Raw genomic sequence first — 18,712 nt, forward strand, 5'->3', positions numbered from 1 at the left:
AGCCAAAATTTCAGGTATAACTCAAGAAACTGAAATGCAACAAAGTCTTCTGTAAACTATATTCATAAACTATATTCTTGTGTGGCCATTTATTCTATATAGCTTGTTACCACTGGGAAGGATTGATGGTTAACTTCAACGATGTTATCTGTAAGAGGTTAATTTAGAAGTAGATTTTCAAAGATAGAAAACCATCTTTAAAGTTGTTCACTTATCAAAGATGAAAACAGAAAGCCTGAAATAAGGAAATAATCCTGTCACCAGAGTAGATCCAAGAATGTTATAAGAATAAATACTTAACCAAATTATCAACATAATTCCACCAAGTACCATTAGTTCTTACATTAGAAACAGAACTAAGCTTTTAACATAACTGGCCTAGGTCAATCACTTCTGCTAAAATATGCAAAAAAAGGTGAAGAGCAACCAGGGTTCCTACAGTTCCTAAAACAAAGCTTTATTTTGTGTCCACGAATGCGTAAGAAAACAAACTTGCATCCAGACAAGAAAGAAGTACAACAGATAAGTGTCAATCTTTACCAATTTATTTTATACAAAACAGTAGCAATGTAGAATATGGGAATCATCTTCCGCTGCCACACACGCAAGTTGTGAACATTCCAAGCCAATGTATACAGTTTGGAGGGGAAGGCTAAACGACAGCATCAACCATGCTACTGAACATAGGAATTTTTTATTTAAAAAGATTAAAAATTAGATAGCAATGTCTTCTTAATATTGCTCTCATCATTGAAGACTGAAGAAAAATAAAAAGTGACTTTTTAAGATTAAAAAAAGAGGGAAAGGGAGAAACAAAGAGGCTGCTACAACACTGCCATACTGTCAAACCATCATACTTCAATATTTGCATACTTGATAGCAGCATTTTTACTGAACCGTGTGCAACTACATTTAGAAACACATCAAAGCAAAATATCATGGCAGTCATCAATCAAGATCCGAAAAAAAGAAAACAAATAAACAAAAAAATAACTCTAGGATGAACATACTATAAGCAGATGAACATTTACGGAGAATGAATCAATATCTACATTCTTGGACTGTTCCATTCTGCTCCAATAAAAGTGTCAACTCAAACTGTCAACTGTGCATTTTTGGAGGATTTGAGTTTTTCCAGTTCTTATTATACTGCATGCTTGGAACAAAGAGGGATGTAATAACCCCTTCTACACAATGAACTTTAAGTAGACCGCTGAAAATAAATTTACTACTTGTAAACACACACAAAATTAAAAAAAAAAAAAAAATACAAGATTTTTTTTATCTTTAAACAATCAGTGCTTCCAAAAGCGCATTATCTTCTATATCGACCTCTCTCCCCTCGGTCTCTGTCCCGGTCACATAATCGCTCTCTTTCTCTTTCTCTATCACGTCCTCTATCTCGTTCTCTGTCTCTTCTATTATCTCTAGGGCGGTCTCGCTCTCGCTCCCGATCTCTTTCACGGGGTCTACTTCTCCGACCACTGACAACCGCTTGTGTGCGACGAAGGAAATCATCCACCCTCATGTCATAATCATGCTAGAAAAGGTTAAAAAATTGGTTAGGTATGTTTTTTTTTTTAAAAAAAAAAAGGCACTTATGAGTCCCTATACTGTAATTACTGTACGATAGAGAAAATATCTAGAAAAATGCACTAATGCCTTAATTCACAAAATGCAATTTTGACACTGCTTAGAAAAAGGATTTTGATGTCTTACTAGAAATCTACAACAGAAATTATTCAAATCTATTGGAACTCAACTCGTGTAGTTTGCTATATAACTTCAATGACTTCTCCATCCAATCTTTTAATAAGATTTAGGCCAAAGTAATTACCTAGAGATGACTATCAGCCAACATAGATACAAGCCTGAAGCCAACTATGCTGATTATCATCAATGTTTTTCTGCAATAGGTGAACTCTTTTCCCCCTTCTTTGATTCTACAAACTAACCTGAACCAACTCTGCCCTCTTATGGTAAAATCAGGAATTCTTATATTCCAGATATTCTTTCAAACTGAAGCAATGCTAATGACAACTTTTGAAATAGGACATAATTTTAAGAAAATAAGTACTTTAGTAAGACTGCGAAGACTACTCCACACAGATCTAATAAACATAAAAGGCTGAGGACGAGAGAGAGGGTAAGATGAGCAACTGTCTAAGTGAGGTCCAAGTTGTCACTATGGCTACTTGTAAGCTTGAGCCCTGCTCTGGCTTTCTACTCATTCTCAACTCACTATTACATACTAAACTTGGTCTTTTTTCAAGTCAGCTCAAATATTCAGAATATAAGGTTCAAAAACACAATTCCACCTTACCTCTTACAATGAATATATGAATATTAGCATAAAATATATACACTAACCAAAAAATTACATAAAAAGGGCAAGTATCCTTTCACAAAAGAATCTTAGGAAAAACCCCTATTTTGAAAATTATATAATCATTTATAAAAGGCATTTTTAAAAACACCACAACCCATCTAGACAACTAAGATTTTATCATATAGAGACTATGTATCTCTTCCTGTGTGACTGAAAAAAAAAGTCTGTTAGTCAATTAGGATTCTCAAATTGTTTCACTGAATATTAAAGATCATAATGATTTAATTTTGAAGAATCAGTATCTTTATGAGAATAATAAAATAAATAAAAGTATCTCAAAGGTAGACTGGGCTACTCTGGCCTACTCTCAAATATGCATGCTCTTCAACAAAGTGGGAAGATAAAGAATGTTTATTTGGCCCTGCCAAAAAATTCATCATGTCACGTATGGTGGCGGGGAGGAGGTCAGGGATTTCCAGACTGTACATCCCACTTTAACAACTAAACTACCTTTCTAAGACTATCAAATTTATACACAAAGGAACTGCAATAAAAAGTACAAGGAGATAATTGCAGTTTTAAAAGACATAAGTACTATTAGGGGGGGAAAAAATGAGTATTAATCACTTAATAAACAACCTCTATCTAACTAGTCTAATGAAAACCCAGACATCTCTAACTAGAGATTGCTTTAATTCACCTGTTTTGATCAAAAAAAACTTTCCAAATCAACCATACTAAATTATTAGAACCAATAATTACTAAAGGACAATTACTCATCTGCCTCTCTTAACATCTGTCATTTGTTAGCATCGTCTTAAGAATCAGACGAGGTGAACCAACAAAATTTGGCAGAGAAACAACTAACTAAATTAGACTAGAGATAACCTATTAACTAACTTAATATACAAACATCTATCCTGTGAAAATGGAGTCCAAATATACAGAAAGCTTAGAAATACTTATTGGCAGTAATAATTACAGTTATAATTGAAGACTCCTGTACGAAAGAGAATATCCTACTATATGATATCTCTGATATTAACCAAGAGTTAAAAGAGAAGTTGCCACAACTTGAGCCGTCTCCTTGATCAGTGAAAAGAAATAGTCTATTCAAATAATCCAAAGGGATTACCCATTTTTAATTAAAAGTTGTAAAAAAAAAAAAAATTAAAAAATAAAAAGTTGTGAATTACTTTAAAACAGCAGTCAGTAAGAACATGAAACAGTCTCCCACTCAACATAATCTAGCAACCATTTAAATTATCAGCAGAATTCAAAGTCGTTCCCTCACACTTGAGCCTTCTCGTGCACTTACTACTCGCTTATCTCTGTATCTTGCTTCATGTGGTACTGGGTGATGGCCTGAGTAAGGGGGATGAGCCTGAGGAGGCGGAGCATGGTGCTGATAGTAAGGATGATGTGGAGGCTGTTCCATTCCAGGATAAGGAGCCTAAAAAAAGAAAACCACTTCCATAAACATCTACCAAATATCCTTGCAAATAAACCATTCTTAGAATTTCCCTATACAAACTGCCAATCCCAAACAATTTAATAATCTGTATGATCCATTTACTTTGACATTAAGGTTCTTCAAAATACCCTCTTTATGTGCTTGCTGAAAACATGTAAAACTAATTATACATCTATTAAGATTTAACATGCTTACACTTTCATACCGTATCATTTAAATACCAACAGAACAAAACAAATCAGTATACAGTGCTTACACTAAGCTAGGCACTGTCCTAAGCACTTTAAACATCTTATTTAATTCTCACATCAACCCAATGAGATAGGTATTGGTTATTCTAGTTACAAAAAAGGAAACTAAGCAACTGGTTAAGTAACTTCCTTAAAATCACTGCTAGTAAAAAGGTGGAGTTGGGACATCTGGCATCTAGCTCTAGAATCAATCATCTTAACCACTATACAAACATCTACCCTTAAAAAAAAAAACCTCAAGGACCTACTAAATTTTTAAATGCCATTATAAAATGAGTTAAGGGCAAATCAAAGATTACTTTCCTAGTTAGCACCAAGATAATATTCTTTTTAAAATTTTTAAAAATTTCCCAGAATCTAAAGGAAAGCAATTCATCTATCTGCATACAGTACCTTAAGTGAAGTAAGTCAGATGAAGAGGCCATATTACAGGCAGCATTTAAAGAAAAAAAAAAAAAGAAAAAGAAAAAAAAACATAAACAATAAGAACTACTTACATTCCCCAATTTTTTATTTCTCAGGAATTAATGTTTTAGCTATCCGCAATACCTTCAAAGATACTCTAAGAAGATCCAGTTTTCTTACAGAAAGAAGAACAACTAAAAATTGTGCACAGGAAAAAAAATTATGCACAGGATTTAATTAACCTTATTTTTTTTTTAAAGATTTATTTATTTTAGAAACAGAGCAAAAGTAGGAGGGGCAGAGGGAGAGAGACTCTCAAGCAGACTCCATGCTGAGCATGGAGCCTGACACAGGACTAGATCCATGACCTAGATAGAGAGACCACCATCTGAGGAGAAGCCAACAATCAGACGCCTAATCGATTGCGCCACCCAGGGGTATGAAAGTGTAAAGACCTCAGGGGTTCTTTCTTATTTTATAGGAAGAATTTACTGAGTTTTGGGATCAAACACTATGCTAAACTTTACATGTATTTTGTAAATTATCTTCTCTATACTCCCATGAGGTCAACACTGATATTCATTAAATTTCAAACCATAAAGACACATTATCCGTTTCATTCACCAACCCAGCCTAAAGCAGAGTGCCTTGCACAGAATGGGCACTAAACATTCAATGAGCCAAAGAATGAACAAATGCCCACTGAGTTTTACAGATAAGAAAAACTAAGAAACATATTATGATACTTGTCCAAGGTCACTGAGTTGAGAAGGGAAAACATTTGAACCCAGGCAGTTTGCAATACTAACCACTACAATAAAAAACCCTAACACTTAATAAACTTGAAGCAAAACAAATCATTCATTAATCTTTAGTTTTAAAAATAGTCCCCCAACTATTTATCACTGAAGATATATATTTTAAGTCTCTTAAAGGCTAACTATAACAACCACATTTCAAATAAGTGTTCAAAATATATGGAACTGTGAATGAAATTAAATAATTTGCAGAAAAAGAATACAAACCATTCCTTGCCAAGGCGGTGGTGGTCCCATGTTATGAAATTCCCTCACATAATCATTGTAGGACTAAAATGAAAAATATTAATGTCAATAATAAAAATTACATCCAGAACTAAAAAGTAAATCAGATCCTGGTTTTACGAACATTAAATACATAAAATAAAATACTTACTCCATTTAAAAACACATCTCGGCGAACTCCTGAAAATCGTCTGTTGGGAATAAGATTTGTGAAACTAAATTCAGGTAATTCATAAACTAGTTCCAAGAATGTAAATCAGAACTAAGCAAGAGTGAACCCAACTTACCTGTCTACTTCCTGGTATCGTGGATCCTTTAAATACCCTGTTCAAACATCAAGCATTTTAGTAAATCAAATTTATATTTTTTATTGTGGCATTATAATTAAACCTTCCTTACCACTCATTTCAATTCTTCCCATGAAATACAGTGATGCTATTAAGTGATGCTATTATTTTATTATTCCATTTTCAGATTTTCTTCTCAGATTACATGATAATCTAGGAAGTAACTAAATAACTTACTGATATCACAGAATTATAAACTGCTAGAGAGGTTTTCATATGAATCTTCTAAATCCACACCCCAATTCTCGCTAGATAGAAAATTTCTTCATTCTGCACCATAAGGAAAGTAAGGGCAGAGGAATTATCTTTGAGGACACTGTAACAGGACTTCCTTAAAACAAATGTTTACCTTCCATCTTAGGTATACACAAGTTTTGCTAAGTCAACCAGATAGTTTTAAAAAATGCAAACTTAAGGGGGAGAAAAACAGAACTGCAAAAGTCACAAAAATGAAATTATACATTTTAAGTGAAGAACCTTAGTGAAAAAAAGAAATATTCTTTCTCCCCTTCTTTAGTAAAGACTCAGCAAATTAAAATGTGAAAATATTTGCGTGGCCATGTTACTGTGGAAAAACTAATTTCACTCTCCGGAATATCCCATTTTGGGTAAGAATGAGGTTTATCAAGCCACTGGTTATGTAAAAATGCTATAATGCTAAAACCAATTTTCAAATTGCCTAATTTTTTTGTGTATTACTGTTACTAAATAAGTATCTTCTCTTAAATATGGTTCACCTTTTTTAACTCTGGTAAGGGAACGACTAGCTGAAAAGCTGCTGTGCAGATTACAAAACAAGTACTTCTCATTCCTCTCTAAAAACATGATGCTAAAGATTTTTATTTAGAAAAATATAGTATAACTTCAGTGTCTAATTAAAGCTATTTACCACATAAGATACTAAGTATAACAGGAAATAAAAAGAATAAAGTGTAAAATCACTGCTTTCCCTAACCACTTTTAATGTTAAAACATTTGTGCAGTTTCCACTCGTGAAATAATTATAAATTAGCACATTGAGTAATTAACAGATTATGTTAATGAGTCACACTAAAATAGATTAGGTAGCCTTCACAAAATAGAATTTAAGTGACAGCTATTGATAATCTCCTACGGCTTAAGTAGTCATGTCCTAAAGTTTTCTCACTTTTAGAACTACAGGATTATAGTAAATGTTTCGTGGTTGTTGTTGTTGTTGTTGTTTCATAATTTTAAGTCAAATATCTGCAGGATTATAAAATATTAACCTGGTCTCTGGTGAAACTCAGGGGCATAGTCAATCCTTGGTTTCTTTCTGCTGTTATGAATATCATAATCTTCTGGTCGACGCCTACACAAATTAGACACATTAGAAATTAAACCAAAAACTGCTGGGACAAAAAACAGCAATGCAAGAGTTTCTGACAGAAGTACAAAGAAAAGCCCATTATTTCCTTTAAAATCACATCCTAATTTCTAGCTAACAAATTTTAAAATTTCTAAATTTTAATTCCTCTAATTATTATAAATCAATTCTTGAACGTATTGTTGGAAACAAATATTCTCTATAATCCTCCTACTATGATGAAAAACTTGGAAATAGACTGTTCAAAACATGTAAATCAAATTTTAGTGTTCTAAACAAAAGTAAATGAGCGGCCCTCAAACTAATGTAAATATCCAGTTTAACAAAATACTTTCCCAAATAAAGTCTCCATTCAGGTGAAAAAGCAAGGAAATTAAAAAAAAACCTATCATCATTACACACAACAGGTAACTCTAAAATCTATATATTCAAAATTATTAGTTATCATTTTGGAAGTCTAAACAAAATAAAGAATTCTTATTTCTTTTTGCTTTGCACAAAATTATGCTTTTCACATGATCATACAGAAAATCTGATACTTATAGTGACTTTACAGGAAAGTTTTGAAAATCTTAATACTTTGAAAAACTAATTTCTAGTTAATAACATTTAGAATTAAGGGAATTTTTTCTAGAGACAATGCCTTAAAATAAAGCTGGGGCAGTTTTAACAGAGTTCATAAAACAATTTCAAAATATATTCTTTAGAAGGTGAAATTTTACTATCTACAGAGGGCTGCTCTTTATGGTCTCCCATAAATCTCAAGGGTTAATGTAATACATCATAAATACACTTCATTTTATTTAGCATTTGATAAAGAACTACACAAAATAAAAACAAAAATTCCAAGTTTTTTGGTAATAAATATTTTACCCTTCATGCCAAATAAAAATTCTATAATAACCTGGCATCACTAGTTTTCCAGCTACTTCTTTATCAACTGCTTTCATTAACTTTTCCAACACAAGTTCACTCAAACTGCAAAGTGCAGTAACCCCAAACCCCCCAACAAAATAAAAACAGTTGCATCTACAATAAATAATACTAAGAAAATTAAAAGCTGGTTTAAAAAATAAACATACCGCTTTCCTGTAGTTTGGGGAGTGCATTTACGACCGGTATAAAACATGATCGTAACAGTTCATACAGTAGTCCAACTACTGACTGTAAGCTGTAAGCCACATACATATATGGAGGCCCTGGCAGGCTTGAGAGAAGGTGTAGTGGTGTAATAAGTATAGTTTGCAGTCCATTGCAAAACTGAGGTAAAAACTTCACTTGTATATATTGTATTGCACTGGAAACCTCTTAGCTTAAAACTTCAAAAGACATCTTGGTGTTCAGTCCTTTAAGGCCAAAAATATGGGGGCTCTGCCAGGTTTCCTCCTACCTACTCGACAGTGTCCTTTTTAAGCTCAAAGAAATGGGGACTCTTGTTGGATTATCTGTACCTACCACAGGATGTTTCCACCAAAAGGAAACTTAACCAAACGTTTCATCCCATCAACCATACATCCAACAGTCTTTAGCAGAAAATTTTAGGTTTAGCTGTATGCAAATCTACACAGGGAAAGGTGCTGGGTGGAAGGGCTTAAACCAGTCCTTTGCAAAGACTTCTCCAATTCTGTAACAAGTTAAACCCCCTTTTCCTGGAAAATGCTGCTTAGTTCATAAAGTAGTGATCAATAACCATGGCGATCCTCTAAAAGACACTTTAAGTCCACAGGTACTGCCAGCATCTGGAAAGTTGTAAACAGACACAGCAACAGCCCTTCTTTTCGGTTTGTTGCCGGGTCTCCCAGGGCCACTTGATCCCCTTTGGAAAGAACCTATTGTTTTCAGAAGCTCAGCAAGATGTGTGAATTCACTGGGTACATGTTAGAGAATATTTGGCAATGGGGTTAACACATCACGATGGTAAAATTTGAAACAGTCCCAATAATGCTCCTCTTGAATATCAAAATAACTTAAGACATTTTATCCTCTAAATGAGGCGTCATCTTCTGAAAAAACATTAGTGATCCTTTATAAAAGTCCCATATCTGATAAGGCTTATCCAGAGACACACCTGAAAGAAAAGGCTTTTTACAAAATATTAACAATTTTTGCAAATAAAGACTTCCTCCTCTTCCTCCTTTCTAGCCTGTTCTGAGCAACAAAGGCCTACCTCATTTCAATTGTACACATTGTATAATCAGAATATTATCTAATTTAAACTGGTTATCACTCTTTAGCAAATAATTTTTTCTGCATAAGGAAAGATCCCCATTTTCCTCTTGAAAAATGACTGAGACCAAGGTGACCATGTGAAATCCTCAATGAAGCCACAAACTAGTCCATGCAGCTTGATTTGAGGATTTTCTCTTTCTTCTTTACCGCAGGACAAACTTTTGACGAATCACATTCCTCCATCATGTTATTCTGATACATGTGCCTATTATCAGTCCAAAGAACGTTTCTAACCTTCCCACATCCCGGACTGGTTCTCGACGGGATGGACGTCCTCTTGATCGGGGCTGAGAATGCATTCTTCTCTTGTGACGCATTTTATGAATGACCTGATACAAGTCAATACTTTCATCGGGGGGAAATAGAAGACAAAGCTGGGTTCCACATTCAAGTTCAATTTCCTAGAATAGGAAAGTAGCAATTTACAAGAAGAAAACAGAAGAAACTTTCAATAGACTTGTATTTTCCTGAAGGACAAGAACAAAAACAGACTGACTTGGAGACTTCCTTCTCAAGGCTGATGACCATACAGGATTCCAAAAACTTCCTTGAAAGGTTTTGGGGTGGGGGAGGGGGGAACAAACAAACAAAAACAACACCTTTCTAAAGTGTTCCATGTACTTGGAACATGGAATATATTCATATATTCCATGGGTAAAAACTAAAACTGTAGAATCTCCAAAGTTTAATATACCTATGCAGTTGCTTAAAACTCTGTGACAATTGTCCTCTACAAACAAAGGAATATCTCTTTGTGCAAAATACAAAAATATCAGGACAGGGTTATCCACCTTAACACAGTGGAGGAAAAACATGTTAGTGTGTGCCAACAACTTTGATAACTAAGAACTGCTACATACACTAAAATATTAACTACAAAGAGATACTAATGTATGGACTTTTTAAAGTGAGTTTTTATTTTCAACTACCAACAAGTTCATTTAAGAGCAATGAAAGCACACTACTTCTTGTCAAAGTTACGTGCAGAAACTATGAATAGAAACATATTCTACTATGAGTAGAATCTATGAGTCAAAGATTTTGGTTTATTTTAAACCACCACACTTTTAATTTCATTTGTAGACTTGAAAACCTAGGTACACATACTTTTCATACAGCTTCCTTCTAGTCAGAAAACTTCAATGAAGATGCTCTAATGGCATTTCAAAAATTATACAAAATATAGTAATAATATAATGAAAAACAATTAAAAATCAGGACCAGAATTTCTCTCCAAAGGGTTTCAACTGGTATTTAATGAAAATACCATATAAAGATGCCTGTCTTTCAACATTCATGGAGGTCTTACTAAACAGTCAAAATCACAGTAATCATGAATTCCAAATATTCTCCCTTAATCTATCACATGAATTCTTTCAAAAATGGCTCAGAAACGTCCTTCAATAAAAATATCTAAAAGGACTGTTAAGTGTATGTTTTAAATAATCAATTAAAACAACAAACCTGTCCATCACGTCCAATCTTTACTGGTTTATGTTCATTCCAAGGATTGGTGAGATGAGCTGATTTAGTGAAGGGTAATTCACGCCTAAATACAAAGTAATGTCAATTATATTCTTTTGCAGAAACTTTTAGGGACCATATACTATACTTCAGCAATTAATCTTGATTTAAATGTGACTGAAATTTAAAGAATCACTTAGACTAGTAGCACTTATTCTCCAGAGAGCCTCTTTAGAGATGTGTTCTTTCCACATTCCAGTGTCCTCAAAAAAAAAGTAAATACTGTATTTAAGAACATGAGCTCAGAAACGAAGACAGTTTAGGTTTAAGTCCCAGCTTTCCCTTAACTTCTCTCTGAGCCCGAGTTTCCTCAGCTTAGAAACAAGAATATCACTACCTACATTTCATATATATTGCAAAGCAATATATAAAATGTTTAGTTATCTCTAGCTTCTGTGTACTCAAAAAATTTTTTTTATTATCTAATCAACAAAGAGCTGAACTTAATCAGACAGTTAATACCAAATTAAAAATAGTATCCTCCATCCTTGGTTCAGCGCTGCTCTCCCAGATTCAAATGTCACTCCCCTTTTCTTAAATAAATCTGTTATTTATTTGAAAGAGAGAGTTTGAGCATGACCAGGGATCGGGGGTGGGGATGGAGGAGAAACAGAGGGAGAGCAGACACCCTGCTAAGAAGGAAGCCTAATTCACGCTGGATCCTAGGACCCAGAGATCGTGACCTGAGCCAAAGGCAGATGCTTAACTGACTGAAATACCCAGGCACCCCATTTCTCCCCCTTTCAATAAGGCCATATTCCCTACCATCCATGGAATGGCTCTTGATAATATGAGTATTTATTTATGAATTCATCTACCTGCACACATTAATTATGCCCTTCACTTACATTATGGTACAGTACCTATTTAACTTTAAACCCTGGCTCTAAACTCTGTATCACAGGGCAAAATGGTCTCACCAACATAAAAAAGATACCCTTTATTTTTATATTCTTTATCAACCTAGCACAATGCTGAATGCAAACACTATATATAATACCTGTTAACTGTCAAGAAATAATCAAATTAACAGTACCTGATAAGTTTTATTTATATGTACATGAAGTGAGTAATGCCAAATTAAATAAATACGTTAAAGAACTATTTACTGTATCTACAATACACATGAAACTGCTCAGCCCAAAGACAAACAAAGATAAGCAAAATAGGAAGAGCCGCTTGAAGGGTCCCCGGGGGGCTGGCTCAGTCAGGTAAGGAGCAACTCAAGCTCAGGTCTTGAGATCTCAAGGTTCATCAAGTCCCACACTGGGGTCCATGCTGGGCATGGAGCCTATTTAAAAAAAAAAAAAAAAAAAAGAGCTGCTTGCATTTCTAAATTTTCTTCCGGAATTATCAAAAAAGAATGAGCACACAAAATTATTTTGGAAAAAGAATGGGTACCACAAAAAGAATAGACAAGTTTTGTTGTTGTTTTTTTTTTTCTTTTTCTTTTTTAAGATTTTATTTATTTTATTTGACAGATAGAGATCACAAGTAGGCAGAGAAGCAGGCAGACAAAGAGGGAGGAGGAAGCAGGCTCCCTGCCGAACAGAGAGCCCGATGCGGGGCTCGATCCCAGGACCCTGGGATCATGACCTGAAGGCAGAGGCTTTAACCCACTGAGCCATCCAGGTGCCCCAAGTTTTGTTGTTTTTAATATGGATGGTCATATCTATTTTAGAGAAAGAAAATTAAAAAAAAAAAAAAAATGCTTCCTAGAAGAAAAGTGACCCAAGTGACAAATGTTAGGAGCTAAGGAAGAGTTCCAGTTGAAGCAATGAGAGAGCTTGTGCAAAGGTATAACAGAGAAGAAAAAACACAAGTAACCTGATTCAGTGGATAAGCTACGTAACAATTTATTCTAATCTTACACAAATCTTCTTAAAGATGAATATAGAACGCTCAAATTTTGTAACGTGGGAAAATATCTAAAGTCAAAGTAACAAGGTGGCATGCTCTGTGGTGATGGTGATGTGAACATACTGGGGAAGTGGCCTCTGAGTAGTGGAAATGCTCATAAAAAGCTTGAATTCTTAGTGTGATATTCATTTTACTTCACAAATCAAGAGTGGTCCAAGAATGTATACGTACACATATACAAAATATCTACATACATACTTTTTTTTTTCTTTTACCTTTTTAGGCTATCAGAAGTTAAAAAGAAAAAAAGATTATCACTAACAAGTCTATACCAAAGACTAGAGTATCCAGAGGAAAATCTTTAGTTAACAATTCTTTGAACTTTAATACTTTCTTAAATTTTTCCTCTAAACTGCCAGTTGAAAAATCAGTTATAGGAAAGGAATAAATAGCCTACAAGCCATTAAAATATAGGAAAATTACGAACTACTACTGCACAAAGTTATCAGTGTTATTTAAGTATTAGCAATGGAATACTGGAAGGTCCAAAATAAAACCATTACGTTTGAGCTGGTTGAGCCATTTGGGATTAATCTTCGGTCACTGGTTCTAACTAGCCAGGTTCTAGAGATACTTTTCTGTGTTGACAAATTAATCTCTACCACGGTATCAGCCAAGAACTGTGAGGCCCTAGGCAAAACAAGACTCAGAATACATTAAGAGAAACTGCAGGACCATGGTTATCACAACTATAGAATAAGCATCCTAAGCTTTACTGTGCGTACTCCAGCGAACATGGAAGTAACTTACCGATTTAAGAGGCTTGGTTAAGTGGAAGCCAATTTAACAAAAGACCATACAACTGTACAAAGATTCTTATACACTGGATAGTGTTAGATTATTAAAATTAAAAGGAGTAATGGAAAAATTCTAAAGGAGAAAATGGGTTACCTGGAATGGACATTAAAGGAGTAACCATAAAATATCATCAAGAGACTTAATTCTGGATGAATGACATTTCATATAGTACAGCCTTATTTTAAACTAACTCCCACTAACAACTTAAATAAGTCAATTTTTTGTGGTTCCTCTCCTAATGGCTAACATGCACCATCTGGTCGTGAACTCCAGTTTGTCTACAAAATACCTAAGCCATAAGAAATTCAGGGGCACCTGGGTGGCTCAGTGGGTTAAGCCTCTGCTTCAGCTCAGGTCATGATCTCAGGGTCCTGGGATCAAGCTCCTCATTGGGCTCTCTGCCCAGCGGGGAGCCTGTTTCCCTTCTCTCTTTGCCTACATGTTATATCTCTGTCAAATAAATAAATAAAATCTTTAAAAACAACAACAAAAAAGGAAATTCATCAGTTTGGGTGTGTCTCAAGATGTGGCATTTTAACAACCAGATACTACTGATTCAAGTAATCTTGGGGCCACACACAAAGAAACTTAATGTCTAATTATTATTAAATCCAAAGGGTACTTAAATAAGTCTAATGTAACTATTCTATCTCAAAAGAAAAATACTGATAGCAGTTATTGTTACTGACAGCAAAGCCTTAACATTTGATGTTTTAATGGAGTCAAATGTAACTGTCCTTTTATAATGAAAACTTAAGAGTACAAAAGACTTACCCCAAGGAAATACCAATGTAATAAATATTCTAAGCCCTTCAGAACTCTTAAGTATTATAAAACTAGCCTTGAACATAAGTGCTGAGTATTCTCAAAATTAAAGTTATATATAGAGAAAATTTAAGTTATAACTTTACTTAAGAATATTTTTTCAGAAGGTGCCTTGGTGGCACAGTCCGTTAAGCATCTGACTTTGGCTCAGGGTGCTAGGAATGAGTCTGGCGTTGGGCTCCCTGCTCAGCAAGGAGTCTGCTTCTCCCTGTCCGCTGCCCCTCCCCGTTTAGGTGTGCATGCTCCCTCTTTCAAATTAATAATCTTAAAAAATAATAATAATAAAAGAATATTTGTTCGGAGCATGGGATGGCACAGTGAAGCACCTACTCCTGGTTTCAGCTCAGGACATGACCTCAGAGTATGAGATCAAGCCCCCTGCAGGCCTCTGGGCTTAGGGCAGAGTCTACTTAAGATTCTCTCTCTTCCCCTCTCTCCCTGCCCCTCCCACTCATACACTCTCTAATTTAAAAAGGAAAAAAAAAAAGAAAGAAAAAAAAAAATCCAGGTACTCCTAAAACTTAAATACAATAAGGAACCTTTACTTATCCAAAATTTTGTACAAAACATTAGCAGGATCCCCTTTGGGGTTTGTACCTCTTCTGTTGGTGTACACATTTCAAACAAGTTAGTAAAACAGCCAATAAGTCAATGAAGAAGAACAGGAAGACATTAATATATGAACAAACTAAGCTCATCTTCTGAAATACACAAATTTCCTTATTAAGAATATGGAAATGAAGGTTAACAGAACAAGTTACGTTCAAAACAAAATATGCTGCAACAAGTTTAAAAGTAAGTTAATTATTTTGTCTCCTAATACTAGGACATCATCATTTCCAAAGAATTTCCAGTAACACCAACATTTCTAATCATAAAACCATAAACTAACAAACTTCTTGGGCCTTTACAGTTATAGCTATCCAAATAAATAAATAATTAAGTCAGTCTATCTGCTAAGAAATAGTAAGCGCCCTGTTTTCTCTATGAAGTGCCTCCAGATTTTTAAATATTATAATTTTAATTTGATTATAATTTAAGTGTAACTTAATTACAACTTTACTTTCTAAACAAGCATCAATTTGTATTTAAAAACCCTGGGAGTAAGGGAGTACCACCTACAGTCTCACTACCCCAATACCACCTTCCAACATAATACACACTTTGTTATGTTGTTCCATGTTGTTACAGAGATAACTACTTCTGCATACTACATTTAAGTGACAAACCATAATTTACTTAATGATTTTCTATATGGAAGAATTTAGACTGCTTCTAATTTTTCCCTATAGAAATTACTGATGGAATGAGGAATAATGATATATTTTCATGCAGACAGCTTTTTGCTACAGCACCAACAATCAACCTAATGCACTAATTTTAACTATACTGTTGCCCATGTAACTTCAGAGTCCTTCACTCTCCCATAAATAAAAGTTTAACTGCTTAGGCTGGCCAGTATTACTGTTCATTTTTGTCTTTTGTTCTCTTGATTATCTGCTTCATAAAAAAAGGTATCTCCCTCTCCCCCACTCACGTAGCCCCCACCTTCCCACCTCCTCAGCCCGTTTGTGTTTCCATGCTCTTCCTTCTGCTAGTTTGCCTTCCAGAACATGAACGGTACTTTTCATTCTTATTATTCTTATTCAATTCCTCCATTTCTATCAAAATCTAACACCTAAGTTCACTTTAACTTAAAAAAAAAAAAAATACATATGGTCTGTTTTGGGTAAATTTTTTTAACTGAAATTAATTTTATAGGCAATAGATATGTGCATGTCATATAAAACTCACTCAAATAATTACCTTTTTATGTTAAAATAACTTTCCAGGATGTAACTGTTCGTGCCCAAGGTGCCATGTCAGCAAGCTGAAGCTTAGATTTAACTTCTGTATCCCTCTAAGTGCTCGGTTTGACCAGAAATGCAGTATATCCAGTCTGCCAACCCCCAAACACCAAGCCACCTCAATTCGGGCTTTCTCATCCCAAACAGGTTGACAACATAGCCCTATCCAACCATTTTCTATTTGGCTCTTTCTTGTTCTTTATTCTTTATCCTGTAAAAGTTTCCTGCCTTCTGCCCCATTCTGTAGTTCTCCACAGGACACTGACCATTTCATGAAGTGTTAAATAAAGTTTTTATCATCTAAATTTACTTCCTTAATCATTTTTTAACAACGCACAATTATTCAGTAAGAACATAAAAATAGTGGTAATAACCCAGCGCTCAAAACGAGTCTATTTTTCTAATAAGCATATTTAATCTTAATTATATCAACTTCAAAACACCGGAATACCAACTAAACATGACTTGCTAACTTCCTTAAGAAACACTTGTTCACAACTTAATTCGTCACCTCCAAAATGTTAGCCAAGTTGAAGAGTGACTACTAATTTCCTATTCCAGTTACTAAATGACATATTAAATCACTAAAATCATATAGATCCAGGTAACATTTCAAGCAACTGTCTAATTCATGACAAACTAATTACTTACTGTATTACTAATATAGAGAACAAAAGAAATACATGAAGCTCTTAACTAAACCTTTGCCCTTTACATCCTGTATTTATGAAGATAGTGAATAAGACAAGCAAAACATATCGATGTATTTTCACTTTAACACTGCTAAAGTTTTTTGCATCCAAATCAGCCTACGAACAAAGCCAAAAAAAGAATAATAATCACAAAGAATAGATTAAAACTAAACAACTGTGGAGTTTTAACATTACTCCCAACTACTACCCCATTTAAAACAAGGGCAAATTTTATTATCTCCATTAATGTGTAATTTACCTGCAAATCCAGTCAATTTTAAAAACTCCTCCCAACATTTTAGCATTCATTCCTGCTGGCAGCACCCAATGTATAGGAGATCCTCCATGATGCGATTCTGAAGAAAGTCTTGCAAATCCTAAGGGAATCAAATCAAAACATTAAAATATAGATGCTGATTTAAGTGATATCTTTATATAGCCAAATTATTTTTATTCTTACCTTGAAATTTTCCACTCTCTCTGACAGAAAATATTAATATAACACTCCTTGCAGATCTGAATGCAGCATTTAATTTCTTCTCATTTACAGGCAGCGTGGACCAAACACCCTACACAAATGATACAAGATCAGACAGATATCAATGCAAATTTTCATCTTTGCAATTGTATTTGCAAAAGACCAAGGCTACTGATAACCATTATATTTTAAATTCAAGTAAGCTATAATGAAGAAAGGTCTTATTCAACAACTGTCAAAATAATGTACCAATTTATTGAAAACTCAGGAAAAATATGGAGAAAATCCCAACCTTAACAAAATCATTAAGGCAACTAGAAACACCTTGGGGTGGAAGAGGATATCAAATCTTATGGGCTAGAATCCTACATAATAGAGACAATCACCTACAATTATTATAATATTACAACTATTTACTGTGGTAAATACATGTTGTTTAAAGAGGAGTTATAATATGTACATTTTTCTCCTTAAAAACCTGCTTAACCAAAATAATTAAAATACTGTATTATTAAATCCATCAGTGAAGAATCTATCCAGTTCCTAGCAATTTTTTTTTCTATTTAAGTTCAAATTTTTATGCATTAATAGTTTGACTAAAGAGAAAATGTGTTGTATATAGAGGCAGAACAAAGTTATTAATCTGTAAAGCATTTTAATCTATTACCTGTTTGTGAAATGATTAGAAGAAACAGCATGGTAAAGTAAGGCGGAAGCTCTAATTCAGTTCAATCTGCTCATACAAATGATCTCACTCATACTAAGTGCTTAATTACTTCTGCCTAAACTCACTCTAGCAGAGGAACAAAATAAGCTTCCACTACGTAGCTACTTAGCATATAGCTTCCATTTATAAAGTTTGGTGGGTAATCGTTAATGTGACAAATATTAAGACATGAACATTGACAAAAAATATGGTTAGAAAAATTGACTTTCTAAAGATCAATAGAAGCTATAATGACTCATCTTAAACCAAGAAAAGAAAAATTTTAAATGGTGTAACAGATGTATTTTTGTAGCAAAAACAAACAGAAAATTAGTATCTTACAACATCCCACAGCAACAGGACATATCATTTTTGTAAATCCTTGGGTGGGCCTTTAAGCTAACGCTTTTTCTTCTAAATTCAAGTGATGTTACTGCTTAAAATAAAAGAAACTCTCCGTAAAAGAATGATTTCTTCTCAAGATCTCAAGGTGCAAAAC

General features: G+C 34.1%; 1 protein-coding gene across 4 annotated transcripts in view; it reads right to left on the bottom strand.

Annotated features, from left to right (window-relative positions):
- Positions 1–523: 523 nt before the first annotated feature.
- Positions 524–18,712, bottom strand: part of YTHDC1 (YTH domain containing 1) — a 36,355-nt gene continuing 18,166 nt past the window's right edge. For 2 of the 4 annotated variants that reach the window (XM_044225787.1, XM_044225785.1), the window contains 10 exons: positions 17,490–17,598; positions 17,289–17,406; positions 10,888–10,972; positions 9,658–9,824; positions 7,097–7,179; positions 5,790–5,826; positions 5,654–5,693; positions 5,485–5,547; positions 3,648–3,782; positions 524–1,540 (listed from right to left, as the gene is read on the bottom strand). In XM_044225787.1, the coding sequence (XP_044081722.1) occupies positions 1,316–1,540; positions 3,648–3,782; positions 5,485–5,547; positions 5,654–5,693; positions 5,790–5,826; positions 7,097–7,179; positions 9,658–9,824; positions 10,888–10,972; positions 17,289–17,406; positions 17,490–17,598 (1,062 nt within the window). In that variant the 3' untranslated portion in view covers positions 524–1,315. Of the gene's footprint in view, positions 1,541–3,647; positions 3,783–5,484; positions 5,548–5,653; positions 5,718–5,789; positions 5,827–7,096; positions 7,180–9,657; positions 9,825–10,887; positions 10,973–17,288; positions 17,407–17,489; positions 17,599–18,712 lie in introns of all 4 variants that reach the window. The other 2 variants (XM_044225786.1, XM_044225784.1) reach the window with 1 other exon arrangement.

This window comes from Neovison vison, chromosome 11 (assembly GCF_020171115.1).
Source record: "Neovison vison isolate M4711 chromosome 11, ASM_NN_V1, whole genome shotgun sequence".
NCBI lineage: Eukaryota > Metazoa > Chordata > Mammalia > Carnivora > Mustelidae > Neogale > Neogale vison.